At 47.2% G+C, this 18080-nt stretch overlaps 2 protein-coding genes across 4 annotated transcripts; one reads left to right on the forward strand and one right to left on the reverse strand.

Annotated features, from left to right (window-relative positions):
- Positions 1-944: 944 nt before the first annotated feature.
- Bscl2 (BSCL2 lipid droplet biogenesis associated, seipin) lies at positions 945-13727 on the reverse strand. Of its 3 annotated transcripts, none has more exons than XM_059261324.1 (12): positions 13674-13727; positions 11225-11443; positions 9530-9846; positions 8013-8094; positions 4301-4444; positions 3457-3591; positions 3183-3280; positions 1846-1987; positions 1648-1714; positions 1389-1460; positions 1209-1289; positions 945-1108 (listed from the first exon to the last, which is right to left on the reverse strand). In XM_059261324.1, exons 2-12 carry the CDS (start codon positions 11300-11302, stop codon positions 960-962), a joined length of 1365 nt encoding a protein of 454 aa, XP_059117307.1. In that variant the 5' UTR covers positions 11303-11443; positions 13674-13727; the 3' UTR covers positions 945-959. The 3 variants fall into 3 exon arrangements, with proteins under 3 accessions (XP_059117307.1, XP_059117298.1, XP_059117316.1); XM_059261315.1 differs by lacking the exon at positions 13674-13727 and adding an exon at positions 13164-13665; XM_059261333.1 differs by lacking the exons at positions 11225-11443; positions 13674-13727 and adding an exon at positions 10363-10468.
- Positions 11810-13347, forward strand: Gng3 (G protein subunit gamma 3). Its single transcript, XM_059261343.1, has 3 exons — positions 11810-12041; positions 12389-12488; positions 12752-13347. Exons 2-3 carry the CDS (start codon positions 12390-12392, stop codon positions 12878-12880), a joined length of 228 nt encoding a protein of 75 aa, XP_059117326.1. The 5' UTR covers positions 11810-12041; position 12389; the 3' UTR covers positions 12881-13347.
- Positions 13728-18080: the final 4353 nt, after the last annotated feature.

Raw genomic sequence — 18080 nt, forward strand, 5'->3', positions numbered from 1 at the left:
CATGGTGTTTCATCACAGCAACAGAAACTCTAGGTAGTGGCTCACAGCGATGAAACTCCAGCCCCCGGGGGATTCAGTGTCCTCCTCTGGCCTCCAAGGGTATCTGAACTCACATGCACATATTCATGCAGATAATTAAAAATAAAATATTTACAAAGGGAACAAACTGAGGGCTGAAGAGCTGTCTTAGCAGTTAAGAGTGCTTGCTGCTCTTGCAGACTGAAGTTCAGTTCCCAGCATTCATGGGAGGCTCACAGCTACCTGTGACTCCAGTGCTAGGGGATCTTACACCCTTTTCTGTCTCTGTGAGAATTAGCAACATACGTGTCCATACACATAGAGAAGCACACATATACACATGTAAACAAATAATAAGGCTGGACAGTGGTAGCATATGTCCTTAATCCCAGCACTCAGGAGGCAGAGGCAGGTGAATCTCTGTGAGTTTGAGGGCAACCTGGTCTACAGAGTAAATTCTAGAACAGCTAGGGCTACACAGAGAGGCCCTGCTTTGAAAAACCAAAAACAAATAATAAAAAAATGGATGCCCAGGTCTGGAATGATGGCTCAGTGGTTAAGAGAGCATCCTGCTCTTGCAGAAGACCTGGGTTTGGTTCCCAGTATCAACATAGTAGCTCACAGCTGTCTGTATCTCCAGTAACTCCAGTTACAGGGAATCCAACACCCTTTCTGACCTCATGGGCTCCTGCACACATGTGGTGCACACACAGTTATGTAGGTTCATTTACATACATACACACAAATGAAACAAAATCTTCCATGACCCAAGTTTGATTCCCCAGAACCCTTATGGTGGAAGGAGAGAAGTGACCCCTGGAATCTGTCCTCTGACCTTCACACAAGCACCTGGCACAAAATAGTTTATTAAGGGAACAACAAGGGGAGAAGGATCAGATGGGAAAGTGCTGGAATGTGAAGAATGTGAAGAATCTTTCTGTTCAGGAACTGGAGCATGTTGGACGCTGCCTGATGATGCCCACAGAAGGCTCACGGCTACCCAGAGTCTCAGGGGCAAGGGCAGAGGTAGAGGTGGAAGTAGGCAGGTTGGCCTCTGTCAGCAAAGCTGCATCTTCCCAGGAGCCTGAACCTGAGCCAGGAAGGGGTCAAACAAAACTGCAGATAAGACAGGCTACCAGGGATGGAGTGGCATCCCCACCACACTTCACTCCATTATACAGTGCCCTCACCATCACTAGCCTCCGGCTCTTGTTCCTCCTCTCCATTCCGGGGCTGCTTCTGTGGTTTCTCTTCCTCAGACAGCTGGCCCTCTTCAGTCAAAAAGAGAACAGAGGTGTGACAGAGGTGAGACCCAGGCACTGAAGGGGGTGCTTCGGAGGAGCCGGGAGGAGGAACTGACTGCATCTTACCTGTTCCTGAGGGGTCTTCAGGGTTTTCACCTTCCTCCGTCATGTCTGACTGCGGGGTAGACTCCTCCTGGCCTTCAGGTCCGGCAAAGAGAGGACAGCTAGGCTCCGTGGACAGCTTGGCTTACAGTGCCAACTGCACCTCCTTCAGCCTTTCCTCACACCCTCAGTTTCCGAGTCGGTATCCTCTCTACTAGAGGCAGGCAGTCCCTCTAACCCAACTAATCTACCTCTCAACGATACTGTCAACCAACCCCTTTACCTGGCTGATGGCGAGAGATCCGACGCTGGGCACCCTGTCGTGAGCTATCCCTTTGTCGGATATTAACCTGTGGAGGAGTCACCACTGAGCAGTGAAGCCTGACTTCCCTCTGCAGCAATCATGCCCTATCCCCAACACGCCCCTGATCACCAACGAGGGTCACCAAGGAAGAAAAACAGGGTCTCTGCCCCTTGAGACCTGCAAAGAGAGGCGGTGCTGGGGCCAGATGCCCCCCCACACCCACTGCATGTAGCTGAAGAGCACGATGACGCTGAGGAATGTGAAGTTGCTGGCGACACCCACGAAGGCGCAGGTCATAGGGAAGTTGTACAGCAGGTACCTGAGGGAGGAGACAGGGCCGAGGAAGGGGGCAGCAGTTACCAGACAGCACTAGCCTCTATCACTCCAGAAATAGTTGCAGGACAACTTGAGCGTGGCTGGAGTTGCTCTCTGCCACTATGGCACCCACTTCCTCAGCCCAATTACCAGACCACACCACACCAGGTTCTAACAAAGGCCAAGGACTTCAGGCAGCCTCAGTATCACAGGGCCACAGCATTATACTGGTTTCAACTGTGACCTCTCTTGTCACTCCAACTCTTGCTGAGCCAAAGGAACAAGGCAGTGGGATTACGCGGGGATTTTATCAGGGTGGGTGGATGGCGATGCATGTGGATCTCACTATGTTGCCCGAGTAGCAGGGACTAGACAGAGAGCACTGCACCAGCTCACGTGCTCCCTTTCCTGTCTTTTCATATTTATGTTGATAGTCTTGCTTTGTAGCTCAAGATTTCTTGCCTTAGGCCCCCCAGCGCTGTAATGATGCGGTGTGTCACCTGGTATGAGATTTTAAAAAAATGGGGCTGGAGAGTTGGCTCAGTGGTTAAGAGGACTTGTTGTTCTTGGAAAGGATCCAGGTTCAATTCCTAGCATCCACATGGAGGCTCCCACCTCCTTAGGCACAAGGCATGCATGTGGTACACATGCAGGCAAAACATTCATACACACAACATAATAAATTAAAAAAAAAATTTTTTTTTCAAGACAGGGTTTCTCTGTGTAGCCTTGGCTGTCCCAACTGACTTTGTAGACCAGGCTGGCCTTGAACTCACAGAGATATACCTGCCTCTGCCTCCTGAGTGCTAGGATTAATGTATATGAGTGTTTGCCTGAATATATGTACATGCACCACATGGATGCCTGGTCTCCCTAGAGACCAGAAGAATGTATCAGATCCCCTGGAATTGGAGTTACAGACAGTTGTGAGCTGCCATGTGGGTGCTGGGAATTGAACCGAGGTCCTCTGGAGGAGCAAGCAGTCAGTGCTCTTAATTGCTGAGCCATCTCTCCAACCCCTCACATGGGATTCTTAAGAAGCTCTTTTGAAATCCAATACACATAGTGAAACTAGAGAAGAGAGCCTCTGGCCTTTGTAAACTATGATGTGATGTTACTAGTCACTTCTGCCTGGAACTCTCCTCATTTTGGGGCAGGCCACAAGAAAGCTGCCAGGGTTTTCTTCTGTGGCTTCTTACCGGAGCCCAGTGAAGTGGGCGTGGATTCGGAGGTAAGCTCCATACATCTGGATGCGCTTGCTGTGGATCTCAATAATGGCTCCAGTTGTTGGCACATACTGCAAGGGAGGGGTGAGGGCAGAGTCAGGCTGGGCTCCTGCTGCTCTCACTCCTAGTAGCCCAGTCTGAGGTCCACTTCCAGCCTTGTGGCTACTGTAGTTGCCTACCCATGGGCTCCTCAGGTGCAGTCTTGGGCTAACTGGAGGGGTGTCTCCTACTCCATCACCCCACTTACCGAATTCTCCCTGTAGTCCGAGTAGAGTTCTACCTCCAGGAGCTGCTTCTGTTCAGCAAAGCCAAACAGCAGGAGGCTGGAGAACACTAGCGTGTCAAGCATCTGGAGCAGGTGGGAGCGGTAATGCAGCATCACCTGACAGGGCCATAAGGGAAGGTTGGGGACAGGTGTTCTTTCCAGTCTGCCCCACGCTTGAGCAGTCCATGTATGCTGCTCATTCCAAGCCCCCTGTTCCTTCCCCTTCCCCTCCTAACTTTCAGTCCCCACCCAACCGTTCCATCTGTTTCAGAAACGTCTCCCTGCTACCCGATTTCACTTCTCCATTCTAATACGGCAGAGTGCCCGTCTCTAAAACCCCAGTCTCAGGTAAGCAGTCTGCTCTCATGGACCTTCCCCTGTAGTCTGTTTTCCGGCTTGGGACCCTGTCCCAGTGCACCTCCTGAAGCTTCCCTTGAACACAGATATTCATAATGTGGTTTTAAATGGGGTCCAGTGCTGAATGTGTGTCCGATACGTGTTAATAAGAACCCTGCGTTTCTCCCTGGTCTGGTTAGGAGGAAACTACTATAAAACTCTAGCAATTAAGTCACTTGTCTCAAAGCTGGTATGTTTCTGGTGTCTGCTTATTCTGAGAGCAGTTGTACTCTTTAGACTACTCCAAAGATGGGCATGCCCATCAGATACTAGGTGTTTGGCAAATGTTTGGCTTGTTAATCGGATTCTTCACTTATCCTGGTTTGGGCCTGATCCCAAAGTCAAGGAGATCTTCTCTTGAAGTACTAGCCATATATACTGATTCTCCCATCATTGTCCACAACTTCCCAGGTTGTCCTTAAACACTTACTGAGCGTGAAGAAGTGGAGATGATTCGGCCACCTCTTGTATAGCATGAAACAGTGACTAAGAACATGCCCAAGTCTTGATTCACGGGGGATTCTGGCAGTTCAAGCTCTAAGGTGACTCGATATGGCTGTCCATACATCAGCACCTGCCCAATGTAACAACATACATCTTGTTTTAAAAAAATGTTGTGGTGTTTTTAGACAAGGTCTCACTATATAGCTCTGACTGGCCTGGAACTCACTCTGTAGACAAGGCTGGCCTCCAATTCAGAGATTCACCTGCCTCTGCCTCACCAGTGGTGGGATTAAAGGTGTGAACCACCATGCCTGGCTTGTTTTAATCATTCAAAAAAAAAAAAGTACATCCTGATTCAATGCTGCCCCCTCCTGGTCACTGGGCAACCTGGCTTTCCAGAATTCTATCTTGTTTACTGGTTTCCTTTTATTGGGGATGGGGGTTGTCAGGTAGGGAACCCTGTGTTTTAAGACAGAGTCATGTTCCGGGCAGTGGTGGCACACACCTTTAATCCCAGCACTTGGGAGGCAGAGGCAGGTAGATCTCAGTGAGTTTGAGGCTAGCCTGATCTACAAACTGAGTTCCAAGACAGCCAAAACTGTTATACAGGGAAACCCTGTCTGGGGGTGGTGGTGGTGGGGGGGTGACACATGACATGACAAGGTTCTGCTATGTATCTCTGGCTGGCCTAGCGCTCACTATATAGCCTCAAATTCATAGAACTTCTGCCTCAGCCTCTGGTGCTGAAATTTTGGGCACTCACCACACTCACCCAGTCAGCTCTTAGGTCTGAGTTCTGAAAGGGCCCTGTTGCATTTCTTCTCTAAAAGTGAACAGTCACATTGCCAACTGGGCCATCTGTGATTCAGCCTGTGTGCGGCTGGAGCTGTCCCCCTGGGCCCAGCCTCCGTCACTTACTAATTAAGCAAGCGCTGCTCTACCTCCCAGGCCGGCTCTTGCACAATCACTGTAGTGGAGATCATCTTGTTATCCAGCGTAATTTCGTTCTTTCTTTCTTTCTTTTTTAAAAATAATTTATTTAATTTTACTTTATAGACATTAGTGTGAGGGTGTCAAATCCCCTGGAACTAGAGTTACAGAGAGGTGTGAGCTGCCATGTGGGTGCTGGGAATTGAACTCAGGTCCTCTGGAAGAGCAACCCGTGCTCTTAACTGCTGAGCCAACTCTCCAGCCTCCAGCGTAATTTCTTAATTTAAGAAAAATTCAATTTATCTATTTGTGCCTGTGTGCAACACTGAATTTACTGAAAACGATACAACTGCCGGCATGGCAGTGCCGGTTTTTAATCCCAGACAGAACTCAGGAGGCCAGAGACAGGTGGATCTTTATGAATTCAAAGCCAGCCTGATCTACATAGCAAGTTAGGCCAGCCAAGGCTACCTCGTGAAACTCGATAGCAAATAAAAAAAACTCAAAGCAAATAAATAAACAAATAAGAGTGACAGAACTATATACCTTAAGAGGTAAACTATATTATAAATTTTATCTCAATAAACTTATTAAGAAAAAAAAACTAGAAAAGTGATGGTTGAAAAATATATCCAGCCGGGCGGTGGTGGCGCATGCCTTTAATCCCAGCACTCGGGAGGCAGAGCCAGGTGGATCTCTGTGAGTTCGAGGCCAGCCTGGGCTACCAAGTGAGTTCCAGGAAAGGCGCAAAGCTACATAGAGAAACCTTGTTTCGAGAAAAAAAAAAAAAAAAAAAAAAGAAAAGAAAAAAGAAAAATATATCCATGTCTGGCATTGTGGTGTATACTCACTTATAATCCCAGCACATAGGAGGCAGAGGCAACTTTGAGGTCGCCTGTTTCCAGACTGGATTGGTACTGCAGGCCTTTAATTCCAGCACATAGGAGGCTGAGACAGGGTGATCAGAACTTCAAGGCTAACCATTTTTTGTTTATTTTTCATGTAGTCCAGGCTACCTTCTTGCCTCTGCCTCTCAAGCATGGGCTCCTTTCTTTCTTTTCTTTCTTTTTTTGTTTTTGTTTTTGTGACAGGCTATCAATATGGGCTGGCCTGGAACTAACTTGCCCAGGATGCTTTTAAACTCCTAAATTCAAGACATCCTCCATAGGCAGTTGTGGTGCACGCCTTTAATCTCAGAACTCTGAAGGCAGAGGCAGGTGGATCTCTGAGTTTGAGGCAAGCCTGGTCTACAGGATGAGTTCCTGGACAGCCAGGGCTACATGTAGAAACTCTGTCTGGAAAGACAAACAAACAAACAAATACAGAAATAAACAAAAAAACACTGTGCAAGAGCTGGCACACTATCACAAAGTAAGTTTCTTCTTAAATGTTATTCCTAAAAAGTAACTTTCAAGTTATGATTGACAACTAAAATAATTCCTGTAATAAAAAGTGACACTGGGGAGCTGGAGAGATGGCTCAGAGGTTAAGAGCACTGGCTGCTCTTCCAGAGGTCCTGAGTTCAATTCCCAGCAACTACATGGTGGCTCAAAACCATCTGTAATGAGATCTGGTGCCCTCTTCTGACCTGCAAGCATACATTCTGTATACATAATAAATAAATAAATCTTTAAAAAAAAAAAAAAAAAAAAGAAGGAAATTTAAACTTTAAAAACTGACACTGATCCTCAAGGTCCTTTTAAAGTTTGGAATCCTATCTTTTATCAGAACATTCACAGCCTGCCAAGTAGAGAAGACTGTCTCCATGTACACTTGTCACTGCTTCCAGGTTTCTTTTAGGCACATTGGCATCTGGCCAGTCCTCTGGCATGGTACCCTTTGTGATAACAGGTAACACATACTTGTTAATCATTTCATAATTTTTATATACCAGCTTTTTGTCTGTTTTTGTTTTCTGAGACTGGGTTTCTCTGTATAGCCCTGCCTGTCCTGGAACTCACTATGTAGACCAGGCCTCAAAATCAGAGATCTGTCTGCCTCTGCCTCCCTAGTGCTGGGATTAAAGGTGAAAGCCACCACTGCCTGGCTCAGCTTTTTTTTTTTTTTTTGGTTTTTTTGGTTTTTTGAGACACAGATTCTTTGTATAGCCTTGCAGCTTTCCTTTTCTTTCTTTCTTTAAAAAAACAAAAACAGGGTCTCACTACGTATGTAGCACTGACTAGGATGGGACTCACAGTGTATATCAGGCCGGCCTCTGCTTCAGAAGTACCAGAATTAAAGCCATGGACCACCACACTTGGCCTTACATACTAGCTTCTAATACCTGAGTGGATGCCATGCTGTTCCAACTAGCTGATTTGTTCAATTGGACCTAAAACACAAACTTGAACAAGGAACTATGACTCAAGTGACAAGTGCAAGATGGATCATTCCTAACGCTTGCTGCATACATGTCATTTGGATTTTAACTTGACACTGGAGATTGAATCCAGGGCCTCATACATATGAGGCAAGTACTCTACCAACTGGGACTTACCCCTAACCCTCCTTTTCCTTTTTTGGGAGGATATAGGGTCTGGCTATGCAGCTGGTCTCAACCTTGGAATTAATCTTCCTGCCTTTTCCTCCTAGTGCTGGGATTACAGGTACGTGTCACAGTGACTGGGACCAACAGGCTAGACTTTCTTTTCAACTTCCGTTTGCTTCAGAGCCTTTCTCTTAAATCTCTGTTGCTCAATCCCTGCTCTCCACATCTTTCTCAAGCCATCAAAGATTTCCTGGTTCTTCTCTCTGGCTCTCATACTTACCCGATCACGTCCACTCTTAGCCAGCGAGACATTGGCAACAGGAAAGGAGCAGAGTGAGGTGGTGGAGGAGTCACAGTCTGTCCTAAGTGAGAAGGGATGAATGATACTTTGTGAAGTGACAGAGCCTCCTCTGCCTGCCTGCCCACACACCTGGTCTCTCGGCTCCCTCCTGTCTTCCATCCCTTTTCTCCATTAGGGAAACCCAGAACAAATGTGGCCAAGAGAGTCAAGATTTCAAAACAAGGCTGTCATTCTCCTCCTACTATTTCAGTTTATTTCCTTATTAGAACAGAACCTAAAAGCAGGAACCAAAGCACACTCAAGTGTTTCTAAGGCTCCCTTAAAGAGCTCAGGGCATGCAGATTCCAGGGTCCCACCCCTAGAGATTCCAATTCAGTTCTGGTCTGGGGCCTAGTTTGAAAAAAGAAAACATTCCTCCAAAAGGGTCTATGGATACATCTTTTAAGATAAATTATAGGCAAAATTACACATGACATATAGATACACAGCTCATGCCTGATATCTCCTATATGAATAAGATTCACGTTCCCTAAATGTTTAAGATCTACTTTGAAAAGGACAGCACATGATTAGGGATTAGGGACAGGGGAAAAAAAAAAGATTTAAAATTGATAATAATAAAACTGTTTTCTGGCCGGGCATTGGTGGCACATGCCTTTAATCTCTGCACTTGGGAGGCAGAGGCAGGCGGATCTCTGTGAGTTTGAGGCCAGCCTGGTCTACAAAGTGAGTTCCAGGACAGCCAAGACTGTTTCACAGAGAAACCCTGTCTCGAAAAACCAGAAACCAAACCAAACCAAAAAAGACCGTTTTCCGCGCTTGTTGACTGACTAGTCCGACAGCCACTGCTGGGACAGACAGACAGACAGTTTGGCAGCATGAGTAAAACGGAATGAACTAGAAGGTAGTTATCTGGTGTTGCTGTGCAGATTAACTGGGGGGTAAGTGGTAGTAAACGAAAAGGCAAAGGACACATTTCCTAATACCTCCTGTGCAAAAAGCCAGGCTAATTCTTAGATGCCCAAGGGGTTGAATTGGCTCAAAATTCTACAGCGGCTTAAAAGGTTTTATGCAACCTATACAGAGCAGACTTTAATTATTTGAGTCTAAAAGTAAAATTTCTTTTTCTAGTCTTTTTTTTTTTAAAAAAAAAAAAAAACTCCTTAGAGACAAGGTCTCAATCTGTAGCTGAGGCTGGCCCAGAACTCAAGATAATCCTTCCAATTCAGCCTCCCAAGTGCTGGAATTACAGATGTGACCAGGCTCTTTTTCAGGTTTTTAATCAGAATTCAGCAGCACAGGTGGATCTAGAATCCTAGAGCCCTACCAGCCCAGACCTGCTCCAGCCTTGGCTTATGAGGTGAAAAGTCCTGTTAGCACACTGGGCTAACATTTCATCCTCTGTCAATAACGGGATTTGACAGAGGATGATCCAGGAGACCTTGGAGTAATTTTCAACGTAAGATTCTTCTACTTTAAGGGAGCAATCTTCTCACCTGTAGTAGAAATGCACAGGGCTGAGGTGGCTGACAGTCGGCATGTAGGAGTAGTAGAAAGAGCCATAGAGGAACACAGACACCCAAAGCAAGAGAAGGATGGTGCAGAAGAGCACCCCAAACTGCAGCAACAGCCTGCGGGCACGGCCCGCCAAGACATGGCCTACTTCCTGGGCCCACAGTAAGGCAGGTACTGGTGGGTCATTGACCATGATGGGGACAGCAGAGGATCTGGCCCCAGCTTCAGGCTTTGAGTTCCTGGCTGGCCTTCCACAGGGACGATACCCTTGGCCATGGGATAGGGCAGCTGGAGGTTCCTGGAGAAAGAGGAGGGAAAAAATGGTTTTTTCCCCAGGGAGCTGGGGACAAAGAAGACAAGCTTATTAAACTGGCTTTGAGGAACTAGAGATAGCAGGACAAAGCAAAGCCATTGTTTCACATGCGTTTCTCTTCCAATTACTCCTTCACCTCCTCCACTGGGTTTCCTTCCAGCCCCTGCCAGTGGATCCCTTCCTTCAGTCACCGGAGCCCGAGAAAAACCTCCTTGACACATTCACAGCATTATTCCATACACAGCACGAGGACCTTAAAACTCTCTCACAGCACAGATGACATGGATACACAATGCCAGGGGTTGCAAGGCGAAGATGAGTGACTTGCCTATGGTTGCACAGCCTCCCGAGTTTCTCCCCTCCGCCTGGACCTCGCTTACCGAGGGGGCGATCCCTACCCCGCACAGCGCCCCGCCGCCCACTCGCGGAGCGACGCTGAAGCGCCCACCCCTGAAGTAACGCTGTGGACACCAGCCCGCCACCGCACTGAGGCCGACTCACCAGCCTCGGGCTGCCCAAGCAACCTGGGGAAGCGTGTTCCGGCGGCCGAGGAAGCCCCGCCCCCTCTGTCAGACGCCAGTTAAGCGCAGGGGAAGGGCTCGCGCAGGGGCGGGGCCCTTGCGCAGGGGCGGGGCCTGTGAGATGCCTTGCTCCTATTTTGTGCTCCCCCACTGTCCCTGCCAGAAGGGCATTACACTCCACTTGGGCGACCGAAGGGGCAATGCACTCCCCATCCAGACCCCACTATGATCCTGGAGGCAGGCTGAGACTCAACAGTGTCCCTTTGGTCCTCCTTTCAAGGCCGCAATCACGGCCCTCCGCTGAGACCTTCACCACCGGCCTTTTCACCCAAGAAGACAGAATCCGGGTGCAGGCGGGGTGGGTGGAGTGGAGGTGGTAAAATGGGTGCTGGTTTTATTCAGTAGAAGTCCTTGGGCCTGTAGGCGTCCAAGGGGAGTTGGGGAGGGGGGGACTCATTCGCCCTGAAAACCTTGCACGCTGCTAGAACCCAAATCTTGTGTTTTTGCGCAGATGGCTTGCTGTCTGCTAGTCAAGCGTAGCAGCATTTCAGCCCCTTTCAGTCTCCAGTTTTTACTGCATGATCGACCTTCTGTGACCCACTTGCTGCAGTGAACCTCAGAATCCCTACAAAACATCAGACTAGGTCTTTGAAGGTGGCATCTTCTAGACAATGTCCTCCAGGAGGCACATCTTTTTGAATAGTAGCAATCTACTCCGATTACATGAAAAATTTCAAATCAATTCTCTATCTCCCCAATTCCACCGCTTGCCACCCTACTCCCCACTCCAAGAAACCCACCTGTGTTCATAATATTCACACTAGCTCCCAAACCTCCCTTACCTCCTCTTTATCTGATCCTTTTTTGATCTGGTCTCTGCATGTCTCTTTTCCCCCAGCTTCTCTTCTTTGCTGTATCATTTCTTTAGATATCTTCCTGATGGTTACCTCTGCTGCCCCTGGATATCCCCACACAAGTCACTTGTAGCTAGAAAATGGTGATCTAGAAGCTGATCACCTGTAGAGCGTCACATTTTCCTGGATATGCAGAATGGAGGGTCACTGTGAAAGAAACGAAGATTCAGGTGCTGAGTGCTGTGTCAGGGTTCGGGGGAGGGGGGGCAGGAGCCCAGCTGATGTCAGATTTTCAAATGAGCAGGGTCTCCCGCAACGGATACAGACTCTACTGCAGGGGCTGTCATAGGCCCAGACCACCCCACTTAAGAGGGGAGCCTGCTTCCACCTCAGGTCCTTTGGGGAGGGCTCTAGTTCAGACTAAGGACTTCTACCATGGATAGGGGCAGGTAATGAGATAGTAACAGTGGGGGTGTGCACAGGGGATACAAATAGCAGCCAGACCCCCCCCCCCCACTGGCCAGGCAGTTGGTATGCTCCAGAATCTGAGCAGCTCCTTCTAGCATCCTTCATCCTTCAGGTACCAGGCATCTGGAGAGTGCTTGAGCTGCAGAAACTGAGACCACCCCTCCAAGGACCTCCAGTCTGAGCATCTCTAGTGACCTTCTCTGCATTAGCTGTCATTGCTACAGACATTTTTAGCTGCAAGTCCCTGCAGGGTGGGGCACCTATCTGAGGCAGGGTTTGGTCCCCCCTCCCCACTGACCCTACATCCCAGGCTGTTGCCGCCGGCCTGTCATTTCAGGTGAGTAGAGAGCAGCCTGTTTCTCCCTCATTAGGGTTTAAGGGGACAGGTGGCTGATGTGATTTCATCAGGGTGGGGCTCATTCTGACTGAGGCTTTCATTGCTGGGAACATAGTTGGCTCAAAGACTGGAAATCCTTAAAGCATTTGTATAGTTTGGGGACCAGGATCCAGGGATTTGGAGAGCATTTCACTCTTCTCCATTCTCCCCACTGGGAAAAAGAGAAAGAATGGCCACTGGAGAGTGGCGATAACATGGGGACAAAATATTGGGCACAATCCCAGACGTGTGGTTATTGAAGAGCTGAGTGCTTCAGCCGAGAGTACTGGGTCGTGTCTTTCCTCCAGGATGAAAGGAGAGACCCCTGTGAACAGCACCATGAGTATCGGCCAAGCACGCAAGATGGTGGAACAGCTTAAGATTGAGGCCAGCCTGTGCCGGATAAAGGTGCGTGCGACCCTGGCTCCCACTAGTTCTCCAGGCCTCAGCTGTAGGTTTTCAAACCCCGGGGAAAAGATGCTTCTTTTCTTGACACCCTGAGGTCAGAGGCAGAAATTGGACATTGTCAGCAAAGCTGTTCCCAAGGACTGTGGGGATGGGGGAATGGACTGTCTCAAAGGGCACTAGAAACTAAAAGAGCCTGTTTGGCGAAGGGAGCTGCTCCCTTTCAGATATTCTGGCTAACGTTTCCCCTCCTGGCTGTGCCCCAGGTGTCCAAAGCAGCAGCCGACCTGATGACTTACTGTGATGCCCATGCTTGTGAGGATCCCCTCATCACTCCTGTGCCCACTTCGGAAAACCCCTTCCGGGAGAAGAAGTTCTTCTGTGCCCTCCTCTGAAGAGTTCTGTCCTTCCTCTGAACTCATCTCCCCCTCCGAGACCCGCCCTTAGGTCGGAAATTGTAGCAGCCCCTTTCTACCCATACCTATCATGAGATTAGCTGAAGCACAAGCCCTCCTTACCCATGTCTACCCCATCTCCTCACCCTTTGAGGCCAACTGCAAGCATCTTTTACTCCATCCAGAGGGACCCCGCTAAACTGCCAGAATCCTGCCTGATTCCCTCTGTGATCCGTTCAGGCAATGGAGAGGGGGATGCCCGGGTGCTTGTTCTCAGTCTCACCTGGAGCTATTGGAAAGGTAAAGGCATTTGAAGAATAAAGTCATCCAGAGCCTCAGAGGACAGCGCCTGTGTTAGCGTTCTTGGGAAAGAGGATCCTTAGCCGATACACTTGCCATATCCAGGGAACAGGGCCAGCCGAGCCAGTTAGACATTGTAAGGGGTGGAGATCTCAGGGTGTGAGGCGCGCGAGCGCCCCCAGTCGGGGTTGTTAAGACGAGCGTTCACAAGTTGCGGACCATTTACACTGGCACGCAACGAAAGCAGAGAACTACGCAGACCGAGTAGCGTGGGTCTCCGCGGGCACAGAGACAGCAGCCCCAGGTGGAGGTGCGCTGAGGAGCGGAGGGGCGACACAGGGCGACTCAGCGCCCGGGACGGCAGTGCCCACCGCCGCTGTCCAAGATGGCGGCTGCCTGTGCGTACAGGCACGGCGGGGCGCGTCAAGGTGCCGTACAGCACTGCTCTTAAAATGGCGGCCCCCAGCGTTCCCAGTATGGAACGATCCCTTACGTGATCCTCTGGTCTTAAAATGGCTGCCCCTGTCCTCCCGAAGTCAGAGTCGGGCTCGGTGTTCCATAGAATCTGGAACTCGACATTCTTCGGAGAGCCCAAGCATAGAGGGCCCTAAAGAATAAGTCATGGGTACCCTAGTTCACTAGGATTTGAGCCCAAAAAGCACACTTGCAAAAAAGTGGACTTTGCAAGAGAATCTCATGTAGAAGTTCCCTTTGAGGGATTATTTGTAATACAAATGTAGTAATACAGCTCATCTTGGAGCGCGGTCCCTCGGCCTCTCTGGAAGCTAAATAAGCAATAAATTTCAGTTTGTGGGTTTTTTGTTTTGTTTTGTTTTTCAAGACAGGGTTTCTCTGTGTAGCCCCGGCTTTCCCGGGACTTGCTCTGTAGACCAGGCTGGCTTCGAACTCAGAAATCCGCCTACCTCTCCCTCCCAAGTGCTGGGATTAAACCCAGCCCAGTTTGTGTTTTCTTGTTGAATTGGGGCTTTTTATTTTCTCCTCAAAATGACTAAATATCTATTAAGAAAGTGTACAAGCCAGGTGGTGGTGGTGGTGCACACCTTCAATCCCAGCACTTGGGGTGGGGGGGGGGCAGAGGCAGGTGAATTTCTGTGAGTTCTAGGCCAAGCCTGGACTATAAAGTGAGTTGCAGGACAGCCAGAGCTGTTATACAGAGAAACCCTGCCTCAAAGAACCAAAGAAGTCCAAAATAACAAAACCAACAACAACAAAAAAAAGAGTACAGCCTAGCCTGGTGGTGCATGCCTTTATGCAGGCTAGAGATCACACATATCTCATGAGTGCCCAAGCAGGTTTAGGAGACCCAGAATACCTTCCAGAAGCTTTCCTGAAGGGTGAACATAGATGATATTGGATCCTGGACTACCATTAACAGTCCCGGTTGTTTTTATTCACGGATCAAGATCTAACTTGAGGGACATATCTTTAGGGGTAGGAAGGTCTAATTAGGCCAGTTAAATTTTGTTCATGTATATAACTGGGCTGCCCAGGATGACCTGCATGTTCTCAGGATAACCCATCACTCCCAAATCTTGTCCTTTCTTAAGATGACAGGGGAGAGGAATAATGAACCCAAAGTGGGGTGGGGGTAATGGCAGGCAGATTCCCTAGTGTCATGACCAAACGTCTGAACAGAGGTGACTGACTGCAGGCCTGATGACCTGAGTTCCATCCCTGGATCCAACAAGGTGGTGAGAACTCAAGAGTTGTCCTCTGACCTCCACAAGAGTATGCCTGTACACGTACATCCACCACCACCACCACCACCCCCTTCAGTGCTGAAGTTTGATTTCAGTTATTTTAGAATCTTATTTCTTGTTACTTGTGGTAATTTCAGGAAGGATCCTTGTTATAATCCTTGCTTGCTCACAATGCCTAGTATGCAATAGGTGCTTAATACAACTAATAAATAGGTTTTCTATTTGTATATGCTTAAATTGTACACAGGGAAGAGCAGAGACTAAAAACCCATTTCCTACTGTATCAGTGTTGGGCAAATACCAGGACAGCAAGAAAATCTTATCAGCTCAGATGTGGTAAAAAGCCAAAAGTAGTCAAGATGTTAATACTGATATGAGGATAACAGTCATCTCACCTTACCCTCTAAAAAACCCAGCTTACTTTCCTCAAATTGATACCTGTTCAAATTACGGGTGAGTATCTGGTTGAGTAGAAAACAGGGCTATCGGCCCTACAGACAAGGTGTGAGCTATATCCATTAAAAATAATTGGGGTGGGGCTAGAAGAGATGGTTCAGTGGTTATGAGCAGCTGTTGTTCTTGGAGAGAACCTAGGTTCAGTTCTTAGCACCTACATGGTGGCTTAGAACTGACCTTAATTCCAGTTTAAGAGAATCCAACACTGTCTTCTTGCTCTGCATGCACCAGGCACACACACAGTACATATACAAATGTACAGGCAAAACATGCATAAACATAAATCTTTTTTTTTTTTTTAAGTAGGCTGAGAGGTGGACCATTAGTGATTTTTTGAGACAAGATCTTTACTGTGACCCTCCTGCCTCCAACTCCCAAGTGCCAGGATTATACACATACACCACTATACTCAGCTGTTCTTATTTGTTTTTTTTTTGAAAGAGTATCGCTGTGTAGCCCAGGCTAATCTGGTATATACTGGCTTTGAATTCATAACAATCCTCCTGCCTTAGCCTATCTATAGTGTTAGGACAAAAGGCAAGGGCTATCATGCCCAGCTGTGCACTAATTATAATTAGCTCTAACACTAAGTTTACAATGCCCCAATAATGAGTGCCAGAAAGATGATTCAGTGGGTAGAAGTGCCTGCCACTAAGCTTGATGACCTGAGTTCAATCCTTGGGACATACATGGTGGAATAGAGAAATCCTCAAAATCACCCTGATCTTCACAGGTGTACTATGGCACATGTGTGCCCCCCCCCCCCAAATTAACAGGTAAAAACACAAAAATCCTAGTGAGCTGGGTGTGGTAGCAGCCTAGGCTACAATAGGCAATACCGTTTTAAAAGACGGAAACGAAATGAAGTTCCAGTGACACACGTGAGGCGATGAGTTTGATTGCTGCCAGCAGCAGCACATCTGTTCAGCACTAACACTGTAATGTTTTTGTAACTTTCATTCTTCCAATTCATTAGGAAAACGAAGATTTTTCTGCTTAGGTAATAATTATTTGTGCATAAACTTTAATGGCTTTCATAAATAGAACCTCTCATTTAACCTCAAACAGCCAACTGATCTTAGCAGAGCCCAAGAGTTAAATTCTCCACTCTAATGGCTCCAGATCTTAGTATGAGGGATAGAGATGGCTCAGTGGTTAGGAGTACTTGCTCACTTGCTGCTCTTGCAGAGGACTAGGATTCAGTTCCTAGCACCCCCATAGCAGCTCAGAACCATGGGTCACTCCAGTTCTAGAGGCTCCAATGCCCTCTAATAGCCTCCAAAGGCACTGCACACATGGAGTGGGTGGACTTAGATGCAGGCAAAACACTCATACTCAAAAAATGAAATTTAAAATAATAATAAAAAAAAGACGTTTCTCTTAGCACACTAGGTAGACAGACCCCTGCATAAATGGTTCCCAAGTGAAGGAATTACAGAAAAGGGCACAGCAGTCATACAACACAGAAACTATCCTTGGGTGCATCTAGTACATCTTGATAACTAAGCATTAAAAAATAGATGAAGGGGCTGCTGAGACAGCTCGGCACTTCACGTAAGTTTGGCAGTCTGCGTTTGCTCCTTGGAACCTGCATAAAGGTAGGATAAAGACTTCACAAAGTTGTCCTCTGACCTCCACGCTTGACACCCGCCCCCATCATCTACATGTACACTTGACTCCCTGTGCACTATTGTGCACACACCAAAATTTAAAATAGGTGAATAAGCTGGGTGTGGTGATGAACATGTACAAATGAAGAATTTTGGGGTTTAAGGCAGGATGATTAAGAGTTCCAGTCCAGCCTAGGCTAAAATGAGATTCTGTCTCAAAATAAACATTAAAGAGAAATGTATTACTAAACCCCCATGATCACTCCAGTCAGTGCAGCCACAGGAGATAGGAAAATTCAATCCAAATGGTTATTTATTCTAAAACTGGAACTACTGTGCCTACATTTGTTGCCAGAATGGTGTAATGAAAACAGGGTAAGTTACAGATGTAAACAATGACACAGTTACATTTTTTTTAAAATGGTAAAACCCTTTTTTTCTTTTTTTACTGGCCACTTCCAAAAATGCTTTACAGGTTGTGCAAAAACATTTACAGGCTCCATGTGTTGTTTGTTTTTCTCACAAGCTTTTCCATCTACAACTACAACAGAGGTCCATAAAAATACTAAACAAGTCTTTTAAGAAAAACAAAGCCGAGGATCCCTCCTGTTACCATAATCCACCCCCCACCCACTATAACATTTCTTTTCATAATAAAAACACAAGACAGAAACAAAATGCAGACATTCACTTTGATGCAAGAGACCTCCTGGACAGACCCAACAAGGATGTGGCAGTTTTATTCACCATTCAACTAGAAAAACAGCTTAAAAAAAAAAAAAAAAAAAAGACTTTTCTATTGTCAAATCAATAGCAAGTATACTCTCTAACCCATTGCCCCAAACTTCAGTGTTAAGTTTATGTCCCTGTCTGTGGGCCCTACTGTCCATAATCCATGTCACATACTACTATAAAAGTGTTATTTGTTGGAGGACTGAACATTTGAAGGGGCAGCTTCTGCCTCTGGAAATTAAGTTTTCTATTATAACATAATCTTGTCCTAATGGGATTTCTTTGGGCTCCAGTTTTTACCTTTTTGTCCTGACATTATAAACAAAGCTTTCTCAATTTCCCTTAATAATGCCAGTGAGTTACAAAAGATACATGCAATCA

The sequence above is a fragment of the Peromyscus eremicus genome, chromosome 1 (genome assembly GCF_949786415.1).
Source record: "Peromyscus eremicus chromosome 1, PerEre_H2_v1, whole genome shotgun sequence".
Lineage (NCBI taxonomy): Eukaryota > Metazoa > Chordata > Mammalia > Rodentia > Cricetidae > Peromyscus > Peromyscus eremicus.

Bases quoted from the DNA above. Each gene is read 5' to 3' on its own strand.
- Bscl2 (XM_059261324.1), bottom strand. From the start codon at position 11,302: ATGATACAGCAAAGAAGAGAAGCTGGGGGAAAAGAGACATGCAGAGAC. The intron at 3,281-3,456 runs GTAAGTGGGGTG...CCTCCCTTGCAG, and splicing joins CGGACTACAGGGAGAATTCG to TATGTGCCAACAACTGGAGC. The intron at 1,461-1,647 runs GTAAAGGGGTTG...CCGGACCTGAAG, and splicing joins GATCTCTCGCCATCAGCCAG to GCCAGGAGGAGTCTACCCCG.
- Gng3 (XM_059261343.1), top strand. From the start codon at position 12,390: ATGAAAGGAGAGACCCCTGTGAACAGCACCATGAGTATCGGCCAAGCA. The intron at 12,489-12,751 runs GTGCGTGCGACC...GCTGTGCCCCAG, and splicing joins CCAGCCTGTGCCGGATAAAG to GTGTCCAAAGCAGCAGCCGA.